This window comes from Neofelis nebulosa, chromosome 12, assembly GCF_028018385.1.
Source record: "Neofelis nebulosa isolate mNeoNeb1 chromosome 12, mNeoNeb1.pri, whole genome shotgun sequence".
NCBI lineage: Eukaryota > Metazoa > Chordata > Mammalia > Carnivora > Felidae > Neofelis > Neofelis nebulosa.
Genome location: NC_080793.1, coordinates 89,400,956 through 89,419,947, shown reverse-complemented (window position 1 = coordinate 89,419,947; position 18,992 = coordinate 89,400,956). Strand labels below are relative to the sequence as shown.

At 38.5% G+C, this 18,992-nt stretch overlaps 1 protein-coding gene across 4 annotated transcripts in view; it reads right to left on the bottom strand.

The window, feature by feature from the left end:
• RIC1 (RIC1 homolog, RAB6A GEF complex partner 1) overlaps positions 1-18,992 on the bottom strand; it is a 147,414-nt gene that overhangs the window by 16,657 nt on the left and 111,765 nt on the right. For all 4 annotated transcript variants that reach the window (XR_009251896.1, XM_058695853.1, XM_058695855.1 and 1 more), the window contains 9 exons: positions 17,146-17,290; positions 16,436-16,484; positions 14,715-14,867; positions 12,853-13,056; positions 7,691-7,729; positions 7,241-7,351; positions 6,144-6,233; positions 4,722-4,882; positions 3,614-3,752 (listed from right to left, as the gene is read on the bottom strand). Coding sequence is in view for 3 of the 4 variants with exons in the window: in XM_058695853.1 (XP_058551836.1) it covers positions 3,614-3,752; positions 4,722-4,882; positions 6,144-6,233; positions 7,241-7,351; positions 7,691-7,729; positions 12,853-13,056; positions 14,715-14,867; positions 16,436-16,484; positions 17,146-17,290 (1,091 nt within the window). In the remaining variant the exon portion in view is untranslated. The remainder of the gene's footprint in view (positions 1-3,613; positions 3,753-4,721; positions 4,883-6,143; positions 6,234-7,240; positions 7,352-7,690; positions 7,730-12,852; positions 13,057-14,714; positions 14,868-16,435; positions 16,485-17,145; positions 17,291-18,992) is intronic.

Genomic DNA, 18,992 nt, shown 5'->3' with positions numbered 1-18,992 from the left:
GCTTCAGAGACAAGGAGCCCCTCTCATAAGGGAGGCCATCTCACTGTTTTTAAACAGTTTTCGTTGTTGGGGTTTCTTTAATCTCTAATACTGAATCAAGACATGCCTTGCTGTAGCAATCTTGGTCTTCCCTCTGTGCAAGGAGTAATCAGTCTATTTCCCACTACATTTCAACTTCTTAATCTGCTCTTTACCACATTAGATCTCTTCCCTTTGTGAAAGGCCCTCTTTGTTAACTTTTTAAATTCCAATTAACATAGTGTTATATTAGTTTCAGGTGTACAGTATAGCCAATTCAACATTTTCATACATCACCAGGTGTTCATCACAAGTGCACTCCTTAATCCCTGTCGTGTATTTCACCAATCCCCCACCTATCTCCCTTCTGGTGACCATCAGGTTTGTTCTCTACGGTTAAGAGTCTGCTTCTTGGGGGGGTGCCTACATGGCTCAGTCGGTCGAGCGTCTGACTTCGGCTCAGGTCATGATCTCGCAGTTTGTGAGTTCAGGCCCTGTGTCGGGTTCTGTGCTGAGAGCTCTGAGCCTGGAGCCTGCTTCAGATTCTGTGTCTCCCTGCCTCTGCCCCTTCCCTGCTCATGCTCTGCCTTTCTCTGTCTCTCAAAAATGAATAAACATTTTTTAAAAAAAAATTTTTTTTTTTTTAAAGAGTGTTTCTTGGTTTCTTTTTCCTCGGCTCATTTGTTTTGTTTCTTAAATTCCACATATGAGTGAAATCAAATGGTTTTTGTCTTTCCCTGACTTATTTCACTTAGTATTATATTCTCTAGATCCATCCATGTTTTTGCAAATGGTAAGATTTCATTTATGGCTGAGTAATATTCCATAGTATATATCACATCTTCTTTACCATTCATCTATCAGTGGATACTTCCACAGTTTGGCTATTGTAAATAATGCTGCAATAAATATGGGGCTACACATATTCCTCTGACTTAGTGTTTTTTGTATTTTTGGGGGTAAATACCCAGTAGTGTGATTACTGGACCATAGGGTAGTTCTATTTTTAACTTTTTAAGGAACCTCTGTACTGCCTCTAACAGTGGCTGCACCAGTTTGCATTCCCAACAACAGCACATGAAGGTTCCCTTTTCTCTACATCTTTGTCAACACACATTGTTTCTTGTGTTTTTTGTTTTAGCCCTTCTGACAGGTGGGAGGTGATAGCTCACTGTGGTTCTGTAATTTCCTGATGATGAATGATGTTGAGCGTCTTTTCATGTGTCTGTTGGAAACGTCTTCTTAAATGTGGTACCCAGTATTGCTGGTGCCACTTACTGCATACTGTATCTGGGAACTACGAGGAGTCCCTTTATCTTCCTTCATACGAAAACTTCAAATGTGATCAAAAGTATAGAGAATAGTACAACGAACCCCAAGATTCCCATCACCTAAATTCAGTTATTCAAGATTTGCCACATTTGCTCCATCCATCCTTTTTTTTCATTTATTATGCCAAAGTATTTTAAAGGAAGATATGCTGTTTTACCCCTATACTATGCATCTCCAAAGTACTTGGATATTTGTCTAGATAATCATAATGCCAGCACCACATCTAATAAAATCTACAGGTATTCCTTACTGTCACCTGAGTGGGTATCAAGTATCTCTAATTGCTTTATAGTGTCTTTTTAAAACAAATTTTTTTATGTTTATTTTTGAGAGAGAGAGAGAGAGAGAGAGAGAGAGAGAGAGAGAGAGAGAGAGAGAGAGAGAGAGAGAGAGAGAGAGAGAGAAGCATGCGTGCAAGCAAGCAGGGGAGGGGCAGAGAGAGGAAGACACAGAATCCAAAGCAGGCTCCATGCTCTGAGCTGTCAGCACAGAGTCCGACGCGGGGCTTGAACCCACGAACTATGAGATCATGACCTGAGCCAAAGTTGAACCCTTAACTTAGCCACCCAGGTGCCCCAACAGTGTCTTTTTATAGCCAGTTCGAATCAGGATACAAATGAACTTAGCACTGCATTTGATTGTTACAGCTGTAAATAATTCTTTAGAAGAGTATCCCCTTACTTTGTTCCCCCACATTCCTATAGAATGTTCTACATTCTGCTTCCTTGTGGTGATAAACTAAACCTCTATTCCTGTATTTCCTATGAATGGAACTGGACTCTAGAAGCTTAGCTCAGAATTCAGGTAGAATTCTTCATGTGAACTAATGTTGCATCACCCCGGGGAAGCATACTACACCTGGTTCTCCCACTTGTAGTCATGCTAATGTGGATTAATAAGACTTAGATACGGCCACCTCATCTCCTCATTGTGAAACACCCCATCAACCTTTCACCTGATCACTGTCTAAATCAGTTATTCCCACGGGGGCTTCAAAATGGTGATTGTATAATTCTTACCTTACTTTCACATCTTTCAGCTTCGATTCTTCTGTAAAATAGAACTTTTCCTTATAACTATGACTCTCTGGCTATCATGAAATATAGTTTGCAGAGGAAATGGGATCTAGATTTTAAAGGAGATGAAGGGAAATAAAAGACTAAGAAGACAGAGATGACAAATAAATCTACATAGAGTTTCCCTTTGAAAATGAGTTCCACATTGACATGAACTTTGGAAACCATTTGTGTAACAGAAGGAACCTTGGGGGCACCAGGGTGGCTCAGTCGGTTAAGGGTCCAACTTCGGCTCAGGTCATGATCTCGCGGTCCGTGAGTTCAGGCCCCGCGTCGGGCTCTGTGCTGACAGCTCAGAGCCTGGAGCCTGCTTCGGATTCTGTGTCTCCCTCTCTCTCTGCCCATCCCTCACTAGTACTCTGTCTCTCTCTCTCTCAAAAATAAACAAACATTAAAAAAGTTTTTAAGAAGAAGGAAACTTGGAATAGGAAGTTTAAAATGTTGGTTTAATCACAAACTAAGGCATTATGTTTTCTCTTTCCTTACAGTTGACTAATCATGCAGTGTTTGTATTTTATGTTCATTCCACTTCTTTCCATCTTCTTTTTCACTGGCAAGTTTGGGTCACTAGCACCCTCCACTTAGATCGTTATAAGGGCCTCTCAGCTTCTCTCCCTATACCCAGTTTGGTCCCACTCTGGTTCATTCTCCTTCTTATGGCTAGACTGAACATTACAAAGCTTAGATCTAATAATATCCAGCTTAAGATACTTTATAGACTTCCTAATAAAGCCAGACTTTAAGATAAAGTCCACTCACTCTGAAGTTCTTCCAATTCCCTGAATGTGTAATCTTCTCTCCTACCTATGGGCCTCTGCACTACTCTTCTCACTGACCTGAAATTCCTACTCTTAGATAACTACCACTCACCCTTTGGGTTTCAATTTAAATGGTACAGAAATCTCTATCTAGACTATTCCGTGTTTTTGTTATATACTCTTAGGGTGACCTATACTACTTTCTGGTATGTGTATCACAACTGTAATTAATTATGTACACAATTACTTCTGTATTGTCTGAACAAAAGCCCAGTTTGTTTAGTTTGCCACTATAACCCAGTATCTCCATAGAAGGACATGTTAGACACTTAACATTCATTTGCTAAACAAATAAATAGTTGCTGGTATCACCTTGAAATGCTATAAACCGAGATGAAACTCTAGAAAGCTCTGATAAGGGAACGGTACCTGCTGTGGCATTTTCAGGGTGATCCCATTCTCTGTGCTCACTGATGTCAGAGTGACAGACACCACGAGGAAAGGGTGAGGAATGTAGCGCGACATGGAGACTTCTTGAAGAACCTGAATACCAGCTGTAGTGGTGGGACTGCAAAAAAAGAGAAAAATACACCTCAACATGAAGGCTAACGAGTTTTTTGTTTTCCTTTCTTGTCCACTATTAACAGATTTCATGCTTATGGATGATCCAAATGCCTTCTCCTTCTCATTCCCTCCTCCCCAAATATCCTTTAAGCAGTAGACTGGTGAGGTTGACATATACAAAAAATACATACGGAAATGAGGGAGAAAGAAAGGAAAGAAGGAGAAAAAGACCTCGGAAAATTAGGAAAGGAAACTAGGAAACAAAAATAGGAATAGCTTAGTTAGTTGAGAAAAGATACGGGTTCTATCTGAGGCTAGTAAAATTTCTTAATTCTTATCTTTACAATATTCCTCAATCACTAAGCTATTTCAGCAAATACACACTTCACGACTATTTTAAAAAAGAAACAAATACACATCACAAGATTAAAATAAAACTCAAGAGGTGGGGTCTAAGTGCTGCAAGCCAACCATATACCCAGAAGAATACAGGCAACACACAACAGCAACAGGGACGCACAGCATTTCCCGCTACAGTCTACAGCCATCTAGCTCGGGGGAAATTATGTGAGTTGGCAAAGGACACTCTTCCTAAGGCTTGAAGCCGGTGTTAAATTTCCCCAAGTGTCTAGAACTTTCGGATCGCTGGTAACCACTTGTTTTCAAGGCTGTGAAAAAAACCTTGTATCGAAGTTACCCCATCCCAAACTAGATTTTCCTTTTTTTTTTTTTTTTTTTTCCCAAATAAATCCAGTAAGATCAGCTGAAGAAGCTAGTGCAGCCTCTTTTATTTACTTAGGTGGCTAAAAAATAACCACATGAACATCACTAAGCATGGCATTTCTTACTTTTTTAACTTCTACAACAAAGGAAACGAAATGCAAAATTAGAATAACTTTTAAGAAAATAAAAACTACAGAGGAAACATAATACACAAAAGCAAAAAGTGACTTGTCACATGCTATATACTTACCCATCAGATTTTCTTTCAATACTGTAAAGGCATATTGAACAGTCGGCTCTAAATACTATTACCATGTCCCGGAAGACACTGAGCAGTAATGTTTCTGCTTGTGCTTTGGTGATGTGAGCAAAGGCATTGTCCAGATTTGATGTTCGCAAATAAACTCTGAGCTGAAGAACACAAAAAGAGAAAAACTGTAAAAACAAGATACCTAAACCACAGATGACTAAATACTTTAGACATCTGTGTTTTGTCTGACTTCTTTTCAAGTAAGAGAAATTTAAAGACTAATGTGAGCATTAATAATGTTTATATTTTCACAGGGTAGGCTCATTTACAAATAGCCAAAAGATGAAGTGATTAAAACAGGGAATGTATAAGGTACTTTTTTTTTTAAGCTTATTTATTTTGAGATAGAGAGAGAGAGAGAGAGAGAGAGAGAGACAGAAAGCGTGTGAGCCTGTGCATGAGCTGGGGAGGGGCAGAGGGGGTGGAGAGAGAGAATCCCAAGCAGGCTCTGCACTGTCAGCGCAGAGCCCAACATGAGGACTCAAACTCACAAATCATGAGGCCCTGACCTGAGACGAAACTGAGTCAGCCGCTCAACTGACTGAGCCACCCAGGCACTCCCTTTTAAAGACCTGAATATCTAGACCTGATATAAGTAGACCGGCAGTTTCTAAAAATATAAACATACAAATCAATAAATTATAGCCATCCTTATAAACTTCTCAGCTTTGAATAATTCTTTTTATAAACTTCACAGAGAATGTCTAACAGCTAAAAATCCTTAGAAAAAGTTATCTCAGAAGTTTGAATTATCCCTTTAAAAATTTTTAAAAAAATTTTTTTAAATATTTATCTTTGAGAGTGTGTGTATGCGTGCAAGTGGGGGAAGGGGTGGAGGGGAGGGGGGCGGCAGACGGAGGATCCGAAGCAGGCTCTGTGCTAACTGCAGACAGCTCAAACTCATGAACTGTGAGATCATGACCTGAGCCAAAGTCAGATGCTCAACCAACTGAGCCACCCTGGTGACCCTTTAAAAATGTTTTTAAAGTAGTAACCCGTAATGAAAGTCTCATTACCTAAAAATGCCAAATTTTTTTTTTATTTAATGTTTATTTACATTTGAGAGAGAGAAAGCGTGTGTGTGTGTGTGTGTGTGTGTGTGTGTGTGTCAGTGGGAGAGGAGCACAGAGAGAGGGAGACACAGAATCCGAAGCAGGCTCCAAGCTCTGAGCTGTCAGCACAGAGCCCGACATGGGGCTCAAACTCACAAACCGTGAGATCATGCCCCTAAAAATGCCAAATTCTTAAGAATAAAATGATTTGTTCATTTTCCAAAAATTATTTTAATATTAAACCAAATAGTGCTTATTAACATCTTTAAAATATAAAAATCTATTATTTCTGAAAGAAACAAAACCCTACCTCTTCTTGATGGTCACTTATGTTATAACATGCCAGGACAACAAAATCATTCCACCAGGCTAAGCCACCAGTCACAATCATATTTTGCTCCTTAAAAGATAATCAAAAACACTATTTACCTTTATGTATGCTGCCAGAAGTTACAACAAGTAACACACTTATAAAATATTCCTACGCAGACAATGAAAGCTCAAATTATTTCTGCTCTATTCTCTATCCCCCCCATGAAGTATTACTCTGGGGCCTTTAATAATAATGATTCATGTCCTATTCTGAATATACAAACATTTCTGTAAATAACTGGGTACCATGCAGCATCATTACTCCCCTGAATAGTCAACAGACTTTGGTTAAATTCTGGCTTTATCATTTATCACCTGCTTGACTCCAAATCTTAGTTTTTCTTTTATAAAATGGTGAGTGATATCAGTGTCCTGAGTTACGAAGATCAGTGAGGTGACAAGGGTTCAGGAAGCCCCTTCAAGTGCACTGCAGGCACCTACTTAACAGGTCGTCTTTTCCTACTTGATTCGTGCGAAATCCAACTGCCCATCTTTCTATGCTACCCACATCTTTTTTTTTTTTTTTAATTTTTTTTTAACGTTTATTTATTTTTGAGACAGAGAGAGACAGAGCATGAACAGGGGAGGGGCAGAGAGAGGGAGACACAGAATCTGAAATAGGCTCCAGGCTCCGAGCTGTCAGCACAGAGCCCGACACGGGGCTCGAACTCACAGACCGCGAGATCGTGACCTGAGCCACCCAGGCGCCCCTATGCTACCCACATCTTTACATCACACACTGACAAGCACGAAACGATCTCAAATTTTGTGGATATTTATTCTGATCATAGCTGGTGATCCCAAGATGTAATGGAAGAGTAAATCCTCAAGTTAAAAACCATCTCCATACAAATCCTTTACCAAATATCAAGTACTTTATTAGAAATGACTCTTACATGTAATCCAACATCAACATCATTTTTTTATTAACTAAATTTTTTATCTGATTTGATTGATTTGAGTTTTTATTAACAGTGGCTTACTTTACAGTTCTTAGAGTCTGAGACATCAGTTTTTAATTTCAAAAAGACTAACCTGGGTAATGTTTCCAAAAAGTTTCCATTTTTTGGTGAGTAAAGAGTAATGTGCAAAACCAAACTTGCCAACCACAGCAATATTCTGTCCAAGCTTATCAATAGCTGAAAACTAATTTAAAAAAAAAAAATTAAGAACTCTTCTTTGCAAACCTATATACTTTATTAAGTATAAAGAGCTTAGCATTATTGTGTCAGGCAAACAGACTACTAATAAATGTTTGCTAAGTGAATTAAATGTAAAATGCTAAATATAAAAATCTGAATATTTACACGCAAGTTACATTTGACCAAATTATAGATGTTAATACGCTAATAATGTACAAAGGATCAAGTATTAAAATGTTACTTTTATCAATGCACCCACCGAAAAGGCTGAATTCCCAGAATGCCTCTTGCAGCAAACGCTATCCAATAAAAGTTAACACCAAGAAAATAACAAATAACTCACCCGTATAGGCCAATTGCTCTCTAGATAGGTGTTGGAAATCTACAGAAAATAATACATCAGTTTGGTAAGACTTCCAAAATGTATTTAAACTTAAAGCAATTAACGTCACAATATGAAATTCATTTTCCTGTACGATGTCTAGTGTTACCAAATAACAGGTATTACTAGCAGAGTACTTGGAATTTACCATTTGAATACCAGTCCATATTTCACATCTCCTGCCTTAACCATTTCATTATGAGTTTCTAGACATGAGGCTTTCCTACCCTACACTGCTTTTTCTCTACACCGTTTTTATTTTAAATATTGAACACGCAATAAATACAGACTGACAAAAAAACTTTTAGAGAACCAGTCATGAGGACAACCAACAACTGGGAGATGAACTGTCTTGAGTTGCTGACTGGCATCATCCCCAAACAACCCTATCTGATAAAATGAGAGCCTCTGCAAGAGATTGTTTTGCTTTTTAATGGAGCTATTTTTTTTTATTATTTTTATATTTTCTGATTAAAACAGCAAAATACTGCTTATAAAACTTAAACAATATAAAAATATACAAAGTACAAAACGAAATTCTGTTCCATCATTGCTCCAGGGATAACCACTGGTCGGTTTTTATCTCAAAACAAACATCCATACACCCATAGAAGTACATACAGGCTACTGTTTTTTACTAGGGTATGTAACCTATTCACCTGTAAGAACTCTTGATTACACATACTAACTCTTAATCTGCAATTCTGGTACTAAACATACCTTTCCAGGTTGTCAGTCTTACATCTCTGTGCATGGTGTCTTTGTATTACTCTAGTAAGAATTTTAAACTTAAAAGATTCTTGAGGTATCAATGTAAACTAAGTAAATTCCACCTTTAGTGAGACTGATCTCTCTACTAGCCAACTGATTAAGCAGTTTTCATGAGCATGTGGTGAGTGTGGGGTGAAACTTAACAGAAAGAAAGAACAAGGGAAGATTCTTCTGTTCCTAGAAGAACCTCAATTTATTCAAATTCATTTTCATTGTACTCAAAGAAAAAGCATTATATATTTTTAAAAAGAAAGCCAAATTTAAAAGCCAGTACAATACAATCAAATCTAATAAGATTTTTCTACATAATGTGAAAACAAAACAAAAATCAAGTAAAAACAGTATGCTGAAAATATCGGTCTTAAAATTTATTTATAAAACTATTTGTTAGACTTCATTTATTATCTAGTAGGTCAACCTAAAATCCAAATAAATTAATAGCTTTTGGTACGTCAGGAAGTTCTCAGCCCCCGGGTTGGTCTGTGGAAGCCTACCTTGCAGAATCAAAGATAACACTGTCATGCTATATGCCTGAAAAAGGCTTAACGTGTCTCTTGACAGATAAACTGCATCATTCAGGCCAGTTAATAAAGCTCCCTATGATGGATGACATCAGTTCAGAAGCACAGTAACCTGAAGTCATGATCGGGTGGTGAGAGAAGAGTTCAAAGTAGTTTTGTGGGAGGTGGTAAGTGAATTGTTTGTGGATGAAAAAAATCAAGTCACTTGAAGAAGGTTGTGCCTAGAGGACAATGGAGCCAGCTACCCAGAACACTTGAAGAGAACCCCACTTCCACTGAACCTTATGTGTTTCCCAAGTATTGATAAACGTGGGTGGGGGGAGGGTGAGGCGGAATCTCCCTGACGCAGTCGATTCCAACTCGAAGGGTTCTAACGTAGGAACCAAGGTTAAGTTTTATCGAATGATCCACACTCTGATGGGTATCTCTACAAGAAAAAAATGTATTCTTTTCACCTCTAAAAATGTTTGAGGTGCGACAAACCACAAATGGTTTATTTTCAAAGCTCAAAGTGTAAGTTGAAAACGAAGCTTTATTTCTGATGCAGTTGTGTGTCTGAAGATGCTATGAAAGGAGAACAAAAACTTTCATTTTCCCCAGTAGGTTCCATTTACTGATCTCTGTGTCCCCCGAACTTTGAGCTCTGCCCCCAATACTCAGAACAGGAAATGGCAGAAGTAAGGGAGAAGGAAGCCAATGAGTCATGAAGAATTCAGGCCAGGACAGCAGACTCAGGGCACAAAGGTCACTCCACGTCACTGGGAGACTGAGTGCTGAGGGACAGAATCTCTATTCTTAATACCTTAGGATTTTCCTCAGTCTCCCCAAAAACCTATATCTACCTTTTTCCCCCTTAAAGTCATTTTGCTAACACCTATCTATCTCCTGCTTACACTGCTTCTGTCTGTAGCCGGAGAGACTGAGAGCACCACCCTCTTGGCAGGTGTGCTCGGGCCTAACACCACACCCAGTACATCTGATCCACATTCTAGAAAGCAGAGTAAATCATGTATAAATGAAACAGCTTTTAAAATCCTCTCTGCCAAAGCATAAGAGACTCTTAAAAACTGAGAACAAACTGAGGGTTGATGGGGGGTGGCGGGGGGGGGTGGGTGGGTGATGGGTACTGAGGAGGGCACCTGTTGGGATGAGCACTGGGTGTTGTATGGAAACCAATTTGACAACAATCTTCATATATTGAAAAATAAAATAAAATAAAAAAATAAAATCCTCTCTGTTGATATCCCTAGCATATTTTGTGAAGCCTATTTTTGTCCAAAGAGTCATTAGCCAGGTTAACTATGAAACCACCATTTCAGAACAGTGGATGGTAACGATTCATGCGCCTTTCAGAAAAGAATGTTTGTATCACACAACGTACTGGGTGTAAAAATAAATGGCAGTCCAAGAAGGAATGTACCCTAAAAGCACAAGGATGCTGTTGTCGTTTAATTTCACACTATTTGTGCTCCATTTGTCAACCAACAACTTTCAAAGTTTTTAAAATCCGTAGACAGGAAAACTACATTTAAAAAAAAAACACACACACAAGAAAAGCACCATCCCTACCACCAGCCACTAACCGAACTGCTGGCAAGTGTGCACGTGTGTTAAGTGAAAGGAAAAGCATATTTAACACTGAATCTTCTGATCAGGAGACCAACAAGTACAAGGTAGAAGGCCTAAATAAGCAACAAGTCCAGCGGTCTAGACGAGGAACAGACAGAGAGACAGAATTACTTGGAGCTCATTTGATGACCTCTAAGCTAAGAAGAATACAAAGTATAAATCACATAAACAACGTCACTTTGATAGAGGCTGTGGGCACTTATTCCAGAGAAGAGCGTATGTGGGAGAGGGAATTAAACAGGTACCCATTTTCTTCAGGGAATCATTACTCATGGCTAAAAGCCCGGGAGGTAAAGCATTACGTTATATGAACACCATAAACTGCCACACCAAAGTCCCTCCATATGCTGCACTGACTCATCTGGCTAGAGGGCCAGCCAACAAAGTTCAGGGCAAATCATAACGAAACACTGCCAAACAGACACATTCTAGATCTTGGTTCAAGGTCAACAGTATATGATTCAACATTTAATACCTAGAGGTGTTCAAATAAGTTAGATTGTTACTTTAATTTTGTATTATGGTAAGTTTAAGTCTGACACTACTCTGCTGTGTGACCTTGGGCAAGTCACCTAACTTCTCTGAGCCTCAGTTTCTTCATGTATAAAATCCAGTTGGACTACACAATCTCTAAGGTCCTTCCAGCTCTAAAAATTCTATGAGTCTATTACAACTTAATTGTTTTTGTGACTAGAACTCTGACATTATTTTTATTAGTTTTAAGTAAAAAAAAAAAAAAAAAAAAAAAAACCAAGAACTGGGTAAAGCTAAAGTCCATCTTTCTGAATATTTTAGATGGCTAACAAAATGACAAAAGAATCTTCCTAGTACCTACTTTGTCTAAAGTGGTAAAATCAGTGTATGTGCCACTAATATGGGATAATTCATAGACAGCTAAGAATCACAGAATCACTGAATTTTTGAGCTGGAAGGAAATTCAATTTTTGTTATTTATTGCCTGACGGATTTTTGAGTTCCAGACCTACCTTCTTTGATCCTCTGCTCTACTTGGCTCTCTGGCAACACAGACCTGGCTAGGCAGAACTGGCATTGATGCTAGGTCAGTGTAGAATGAATAGTTCAAAGTATGGGGAAATGAAAATAGCAGAGAAATGGCTATAAGAGAGAAGGGAGCAGTGGAAAATTTTAGTCAAGGAAGTAGCTGATGCAGTTTTATTTTATAATTGTTACTAATTATAAAATGGTACACACACTGTTTGATTTTATGAATTTATTAATGTAAGTTAAACACATTCTCTTTTCGTGTGTACCACAGGCTAGTGCAGGAGACATTCCTTCAACGCCTCATACAATGACCACTCTTCTGTCTCTCATTATCTCCACTCAAAGTCAACTGAAAATACCACGAGAGTAACTGAACAAGCTACGAGAGTAAAAGTACAGAATGGAGAAGGATCGCAAAGAACTGTGGAAATAGCACCTGACTAAAGGAAGCTAATCCAAGAGTCACTGTTGATGTACTGAAGACACTTTGGTATCAGAAGGGGAAAGAAAACATTCGGGACTTACAAAATTGTGTAGCAAGTTTCTTTCAAGAGACTCCAACTTGTTGATTTACTAAAATTAATTTTATTTGGTGTCAAAATTCAGAATTAATTTCCATGTTAAATCCCAGTTTATCAGAATTATTCAAAGAAACTGCTAATTTAAAAGTTATACCAGAATAAGTAATTTGGAACAAGATTTATGTAATAATACTATTATTGATAATAAGGTTCTAGAGTGTGAATGGAAGTCTGCAATTTGGGTTCAAAGTCAGGCAGTTAACCCAGACATGTATTCATCAGGACTACAGGTCAGCTGCACAGGGTCCTAATGGACACTGTCCCCTTCCATGAAATCACTACACTTTTGCCTATGCAAATCTGCAGAGCTGAATTTACACCAAAAAAGAAAATTAAAAGGCTGACAGCTGTATAAAGTTTTGATCCTTCAGAGGGCAAAGCACACATCTGCAGTCTGGGGAACTGTTAGCTGCTCGTGGGCTCAACACAGTGGGGACCACGCTACATCAGTGGCAAGAAAAGAAGACGACAAGACAGAAAAGCAGAAGAGAGATGTGACAGTCAAAAAGGTTAAAAAGCTTCTCAATTTTCCAAAGGAACAGAAGAAATTTAACTCTGCTCCAGGTGCTACCTTAGCAAGGACCACGTCAACAGCCAACAGTAACTGAAGACTTACCTGCACCACATGCCAATGCCGATGTCCAAGCAAAGTGCTTAAACCCTGAGACTCTACACCGCTATCTGCAAAGGGGCTTTTGGCCCCAGCAGCCTTATGCTCAGGGTGCACCGAGGAACCCCTGGCGTGCTGGGTTTGTGAGGCCTCCCCACAGTTCAAGTACAATCGATCCTCCCCCTGAAGCAGCACTTGCTCCTGGTTACTCTGGATGAGGGAGAAGGGAAGAAGAGGGTAAAGGAGGAAAGCCAATAAAAACACCTCTGTATCAGGTAAAGGAAAACACGTTAATACATTGATTTAGTCTTATCCTAGGAAATGTGCCATGTTTCTCAATGCAGATTTTATTCACTGAGGACACAACTACGTAATGATCTCATGCACTGTTATATTCAAAGGGAACAGGTAACAGTTTCATGATTACTTCCCAGTGTAAACAAAATCTGTGCTACAGTCTGTTTTATTATGTAGACTCCAGAATATGACCTGGTTTACAACTGCTACACGGTAGTGTCCTTTATTACTGCTCCAAAATGGCAATGCTAGGAGGGATTTTCCAAATGAAAAGTGAACTACTCATTATATACAAACAAGTTTCACATAAAATATCTCATGAATGGTGGCAAGAAAATGTATCTGGTCAAACAGTTTGTGGGTATATGTTCACCATGTGCCCATATGGCAAGAAGAAGGTGATTACGAATGGGGATAACTGGATGCTGAACGGTTGTAGCCCAAGGGAAGAGTAGCCCAAGTCTGTGGTCCTGGTTCAGAACAATTAATTCAATAATCACTTGCGTAAATGCTTGGTTAGTGCCAAGGACTGTGCTGGGTTCTGACAATATTTAGACAAATAAGGTAATTTCTACTCTTGGTGATTATGCCCTGGTTTTCCATCAGAAGGCCAGTACTCTCAAATGTGGGCCTACTATTCACTGAATACTCCATCAGACAGAACAGCACCTCAGCCTCTCAGCTTTCCATGGCAGTCCAGATGTGGTCTTCACAGAAAACTCAAAAATTTGCCTTTAAATTATAAATTGGGATGGGGGGGGGGGGGGAGGAAGAATTACTCTGTTCCTGTTTTTCTGGGGATCTTTGTTCTGCAACTACAGTAATGAAATCTCAGATCCAGACTACTGTCATATTCTTTCTCAATGTACTATAATTGTAAATTTCGTTTAGAAACTGGTTGTACCGAATGTTTAAAAATCCATTAGTGGCAGATACCAACGTATGCACTTCTAACATGTAACATATACTATTATTATACATTAACAATATAGAATAAGTTATTTCAGATTAATAAGACATGAGGAGTTCATATTATAATTTGGGGCAGTGTTTCCCAAAGCAGGTTTCTAGGCATATTTTCTTCAAAGTGTTCTTGAAAATTCATAGTTAAATTGGCTTGGGAAACATTCTTTTTCGTACACCGACTCTGGGATTTTCATGATGCACATTTCACATTGAGAGCCTACAATAAGAAATCTCTGTAGTTTTAAGTCTTTATTTCACTTACATGATGACAGACTTTCCCTTATTCTAACTGCTATTGCTATTTCTTAAAAACTGTGCCTTATGGAGCACACTTTGGGAATTTCTAGTCAAATAAAGACTAAATTACGTTACTCAAGTAAATCTGCACACATTGCTTTCCCTCAAATTGCTTATGATCCTATTTTTAAAAAATCAAAAAACAAAAGCTGCTCAGAAGTAAAATTTTTGTGTAAGTTATTAAAAAGAAACATAAGAATCACAAAAACTATATACTGAAGAAGATAATACACCAATTTCAGAAGAAGAATCTTGATAGTCTACTTTGAAAGCCACTAAAATAAACTGTTTTAACTGAAAAAACTTACCATACAAGGGTTTACAGTGAGTACACTCTTGATAAACTGAAATAGCAGAATGCCAGGCTGTTTAACTATACTCTTGGAGTCAGACTCAATTTCAGTACTTTGAGCACCAAATCCGCTGATTACCCAGAGGTGATAGCCTTCTGCACCCCAGCTCTTGGAGAGAAGAAGGGGGAAGAAAAATCAAGACAATAAAAAGTTTCTTATCCTTTCTTAACTTTAAATGTCCAAATCCTGAAATAACCAATAACAGCATTAGTAATGACTTCCAAAGGTTGGAAAAACTATGAGAAACAACACAGACAGGAATCCTACCCACACCTGCTACATCTTGGCTCTCTCCAGTGGAAACCACCACTGCTGCTCTCTACCTGGAAGACTGAAAACACTGGATACCAATCTTAGCTCCAAATCCTGAGAAATGCCTACTGCTCTTTATAACTTCTCCAATAACTTAGCTGCTTCTCAAATACAAAGAAATTCCTGGCAGAGCAAGATCCATGTGACCCAGCTGAAACTTGAGAAAGAAGCACCCAAAACAGACGCATCTTGTACAGAGCAAGCAACACTGGATAGGAAGCTTCCCATTACAGCCTAGGGGCCATTCTGCTGTATGACCTTGGCCAAGATACTTGGTTTTCTCAGGGTATAAGTTTCTTCCTCTATAAAAGGAGAAGGTTCAAATAAACTCCTCAGGCCCAGTCAATTTTAATATTCTGTAACTATATCCCAAGATAGTTTTTTAGTTTTTTGTTTTGGAGATTAGTGAATCGCAATCTACACGGTCAAGAAAATACTAGGGGGACAATACATTGTTGCTTAATTTCAAAAGCTTAGTAGAAGTTTTCCTCTTCCACAGTTAAGAGCTGAACAGCTAACTAAAATGCTTAGATTCCTAGTGTGTGATTAAAATATCAATTTAGTGAGGCTAAACACTGGCTGGTGCATGCCATTCGGAAGCACTGATGGGCAGTCACCGAAATCATTTGTTCAAAAACTATTTTAAAATATGGAGTGGAGAGAGACAGCAAATGGGGTCCTTGATGGTAAAAGACCGGGAACCACTACTCAAGGCAACCATGGTAGTTTTAACTTTTCAAGAAGCCCGAAATCAAAAATGCCTTCCTCTGTGGAGTGAGAGAGAAAGGCAGTGAATATGCCTCATAGCCACTAATTTCCCAAAGATGGTGCCCAGAAGGGCTACATCACAAAATGTGCTTATGTAAAGATAAGAGTTACACCCCACTGCTTTCTATGGAAACTCTTGAAAATATGTAGTGAATAAAAATATTGTTACAACAGGGACTTTGATGCTCTTGACAGACATCTGCGGAAAGTTTTAAAAATATGTTCAAAAAATGTCCAAATCCTACAGGAAAACCACCCAATGAGCATTTCACTTCATGTTAGAAGAAAAGAGGCCATGAGAAGTGGGTGCTAGTGAGTCACATAGGAATGGAGGCTTTGGAAAGGCAAAAGCCTTTGAATATCACTACGTTCACAAAGATGACAGGGGCTTGCTAGACATATGTAAGCAAAACCAAGTATTTAAAATCGGGCAGCCTGATTTTAAAAAATACTTTTACAAAGTGAGAACTGTCCAAGAAGAGCCTGCTGAGATTAAAACAGCTTTGTAATTTTATAAGGCCAAGAGGAGGGAAAAAAAGGAATTAGAAAAATCCAAGTTTTTCACACTACAGTAATATTTTATAGACAGTACTCACCATAGAGTTGATCTTAAGGGGATCTTTTTTGGTACCATCAGACCTGTAACTGAAACAGAACAGAAACTCAAAAAGAGTCTTCTATTACATATAATATTTGGCTTTAGTTTTTTTAAAACTAAAATTTATTTTGTATTTTGTTCCTTTAAAATAGAAATACATAATAATGCGTGAAATATTAGAGTGCTGGTTAATACACCAAGGTATATCACCGGGACACAACCTTTCAGGTCCTGAGTAACTTCATGACAGGGTCAGGCAATTTGTGAAGGTGTATTCATTTTGTCAGGACTAAGGTTCAAAAAGTATCATATGGTGCGGGCAGAGATAACCCACTGGGTTAACCTACATCTACCCAAAAGGATAGTGATTTCCATTTCCTACTAGTTACTTATGTCCATGGCTTACTGCTCTTAGAAGATCATTAGATACCTGAAGGCAAAACCAGAACGGATTTATCCTGGAACCCAACATGCTACCACATACACAATAGGGGTTCAACAAACAAATGCATTTTTACTGAATGAACAATGAGTTTTAAAAGAATAGATGTTTGGACAATCAGTACGTTGTGACAAATTAATTCTGAACCTTACATACTGTTTTGGGGTTAAGAGTCAAATATGGAAGAAAGGTAGCTGCGTGACACAACATTTCTGTGTGTGTGTATCTTCTGGAGTTGCTTTATCTAAAACTTGTCTTTGACTCACGCAAAGTCTCCTCCGAGTGTACAAATCAGCTGGGCTCCAAACACACTCCATAAAGATAGGCCTCCATTTTCCCAGGTCACTATTACAACACTATTGTCAGGAGACCATCTGACCAATTTAACAGCTCCTGTTTTGTTCCAAATATCTGTTAAGAAATTGTGAAAAGTTAAAAATGAAAGATTCCTTCAGAAACACTCAGTAATTTTTCCAAGTTGAAATGAACAGAAAGACATGTCTGTTTCAAATAATGAGACAAATCCTACTCATTTAAGGTCACTTAAAATAAGTAAGGCCAGTAGCCTTGACCTGATCCAAGCAGAACTTAAGCACCACATACTTTAAAAGAGGGGAGAGCCGTCTGGGGCCACTATTAGCTTGAATAACTACAACTGTGTAGTTTTACAAGTCTTTGGCTTTGGGCAATTCAGTTCCTGTAAAATGGAGGCAGTATTTCCCTTGAACAATTCAAAACTGAAGGTCAAAGTACTCTGCAAAGTATAAGGTGTTTTAAGATGTATGGGGCGCCTGGGTGGCGCAGTCGGTTAAGCGTCCGACTTCAGCCAGGTCACGATCTCGCGGTCCGTGAGTTCGAGCCCCGCGTCAGGCTCTGGGCTGATGGCTCGGAGCCTGGAGCCTGTTTCCGATTCTGTGTCTCCCTCTCTCTCTGCCCCTCCCCCGTTCATGCTCTGTCTCTCGCTGTCCAAAAATAAATAAAAAACGTTGAAAAAAAATTTAAAAAAAAAAAAAAAAAAAAAGATGTAAAATAACGCTGTACCACTATCTTCATGATCCACTGGCAGTATCAGAGGTATCCGAGTTAAAATAAATTGAGGTTTAATCTTGTATTAGGATTAGGTAGGTAAATTCTGGCTTGAGTACTCCAGGTGTTGATATCTTAACTAATAATTGTTCTTTCAATCCAATATATAATTTCACTGCGCAGTAAAGTCCAAGTTTCCTTACTGTAGTTAAATGAAACATGCTAGTGTTTCCCATCAGCAATCCAAAACCAGCTATAGTATCATTTTAAAATTAAAATTCTTTTCATTTGCAGCATTAACGCATTTTTGCTATAAAACAGGGTAGATCTGCTACCAAGGGGGGTGGGGGGGCAGGGCATACAGATTTTAGCCTATAGAGAAGAGGCTTGGTTAACATAGAGGATGCCCTTCTGCCTGTATTTGAATCCTCACATTAGCAATCCCCACCATAATGAATAACCATGTTACTTGTGCAGATGAAAAATAAATGGGAATATACAGAAGAAACATCTTATTAGCATACTTTACAACAGGGGAGAAGTTTAAAACCAAACCAAGAAGAACCAAACTGAAGTTTACTAAATGAAAGCAATTCCATGTGCAAGAGAAAAAATAGGAGTATTTACAATCATAAAAGGATGTTAATGTTGACTGAAAAGGATAGGTTATGAACAGTATTCCTATTACCCCACTTAAAATATATACACATATGCATATAATAGGCATACCTATTTTCCAAGCATTATACACATATTAATCATACAAATACTAAAATCTAGCTGCAGAGACCTAGAACAATACATTAATGGTGGCTGCCTAATCTTCAGGTGGCAGGATTACAGGAAATTTATCTAGCTGGTAACCTACAATGAACATAGATCATGATAATCTGCATATTGAGAGAAATATTAAGAAAGTAATCCAGAGACATTCTGTTACAGAGTTAAACTTCCAAAAAAGAGTCAGCCGCAGAAGCCAAAAGAAAAGAGAAACCCTAAAAAGAGACTGGTTAGTACCTGGGGTAAGAGGAAAGGGTCAGAAGCAGGGCGGGGAGAAAGGTTGAAAATACAGAGAAGGATGGAATGA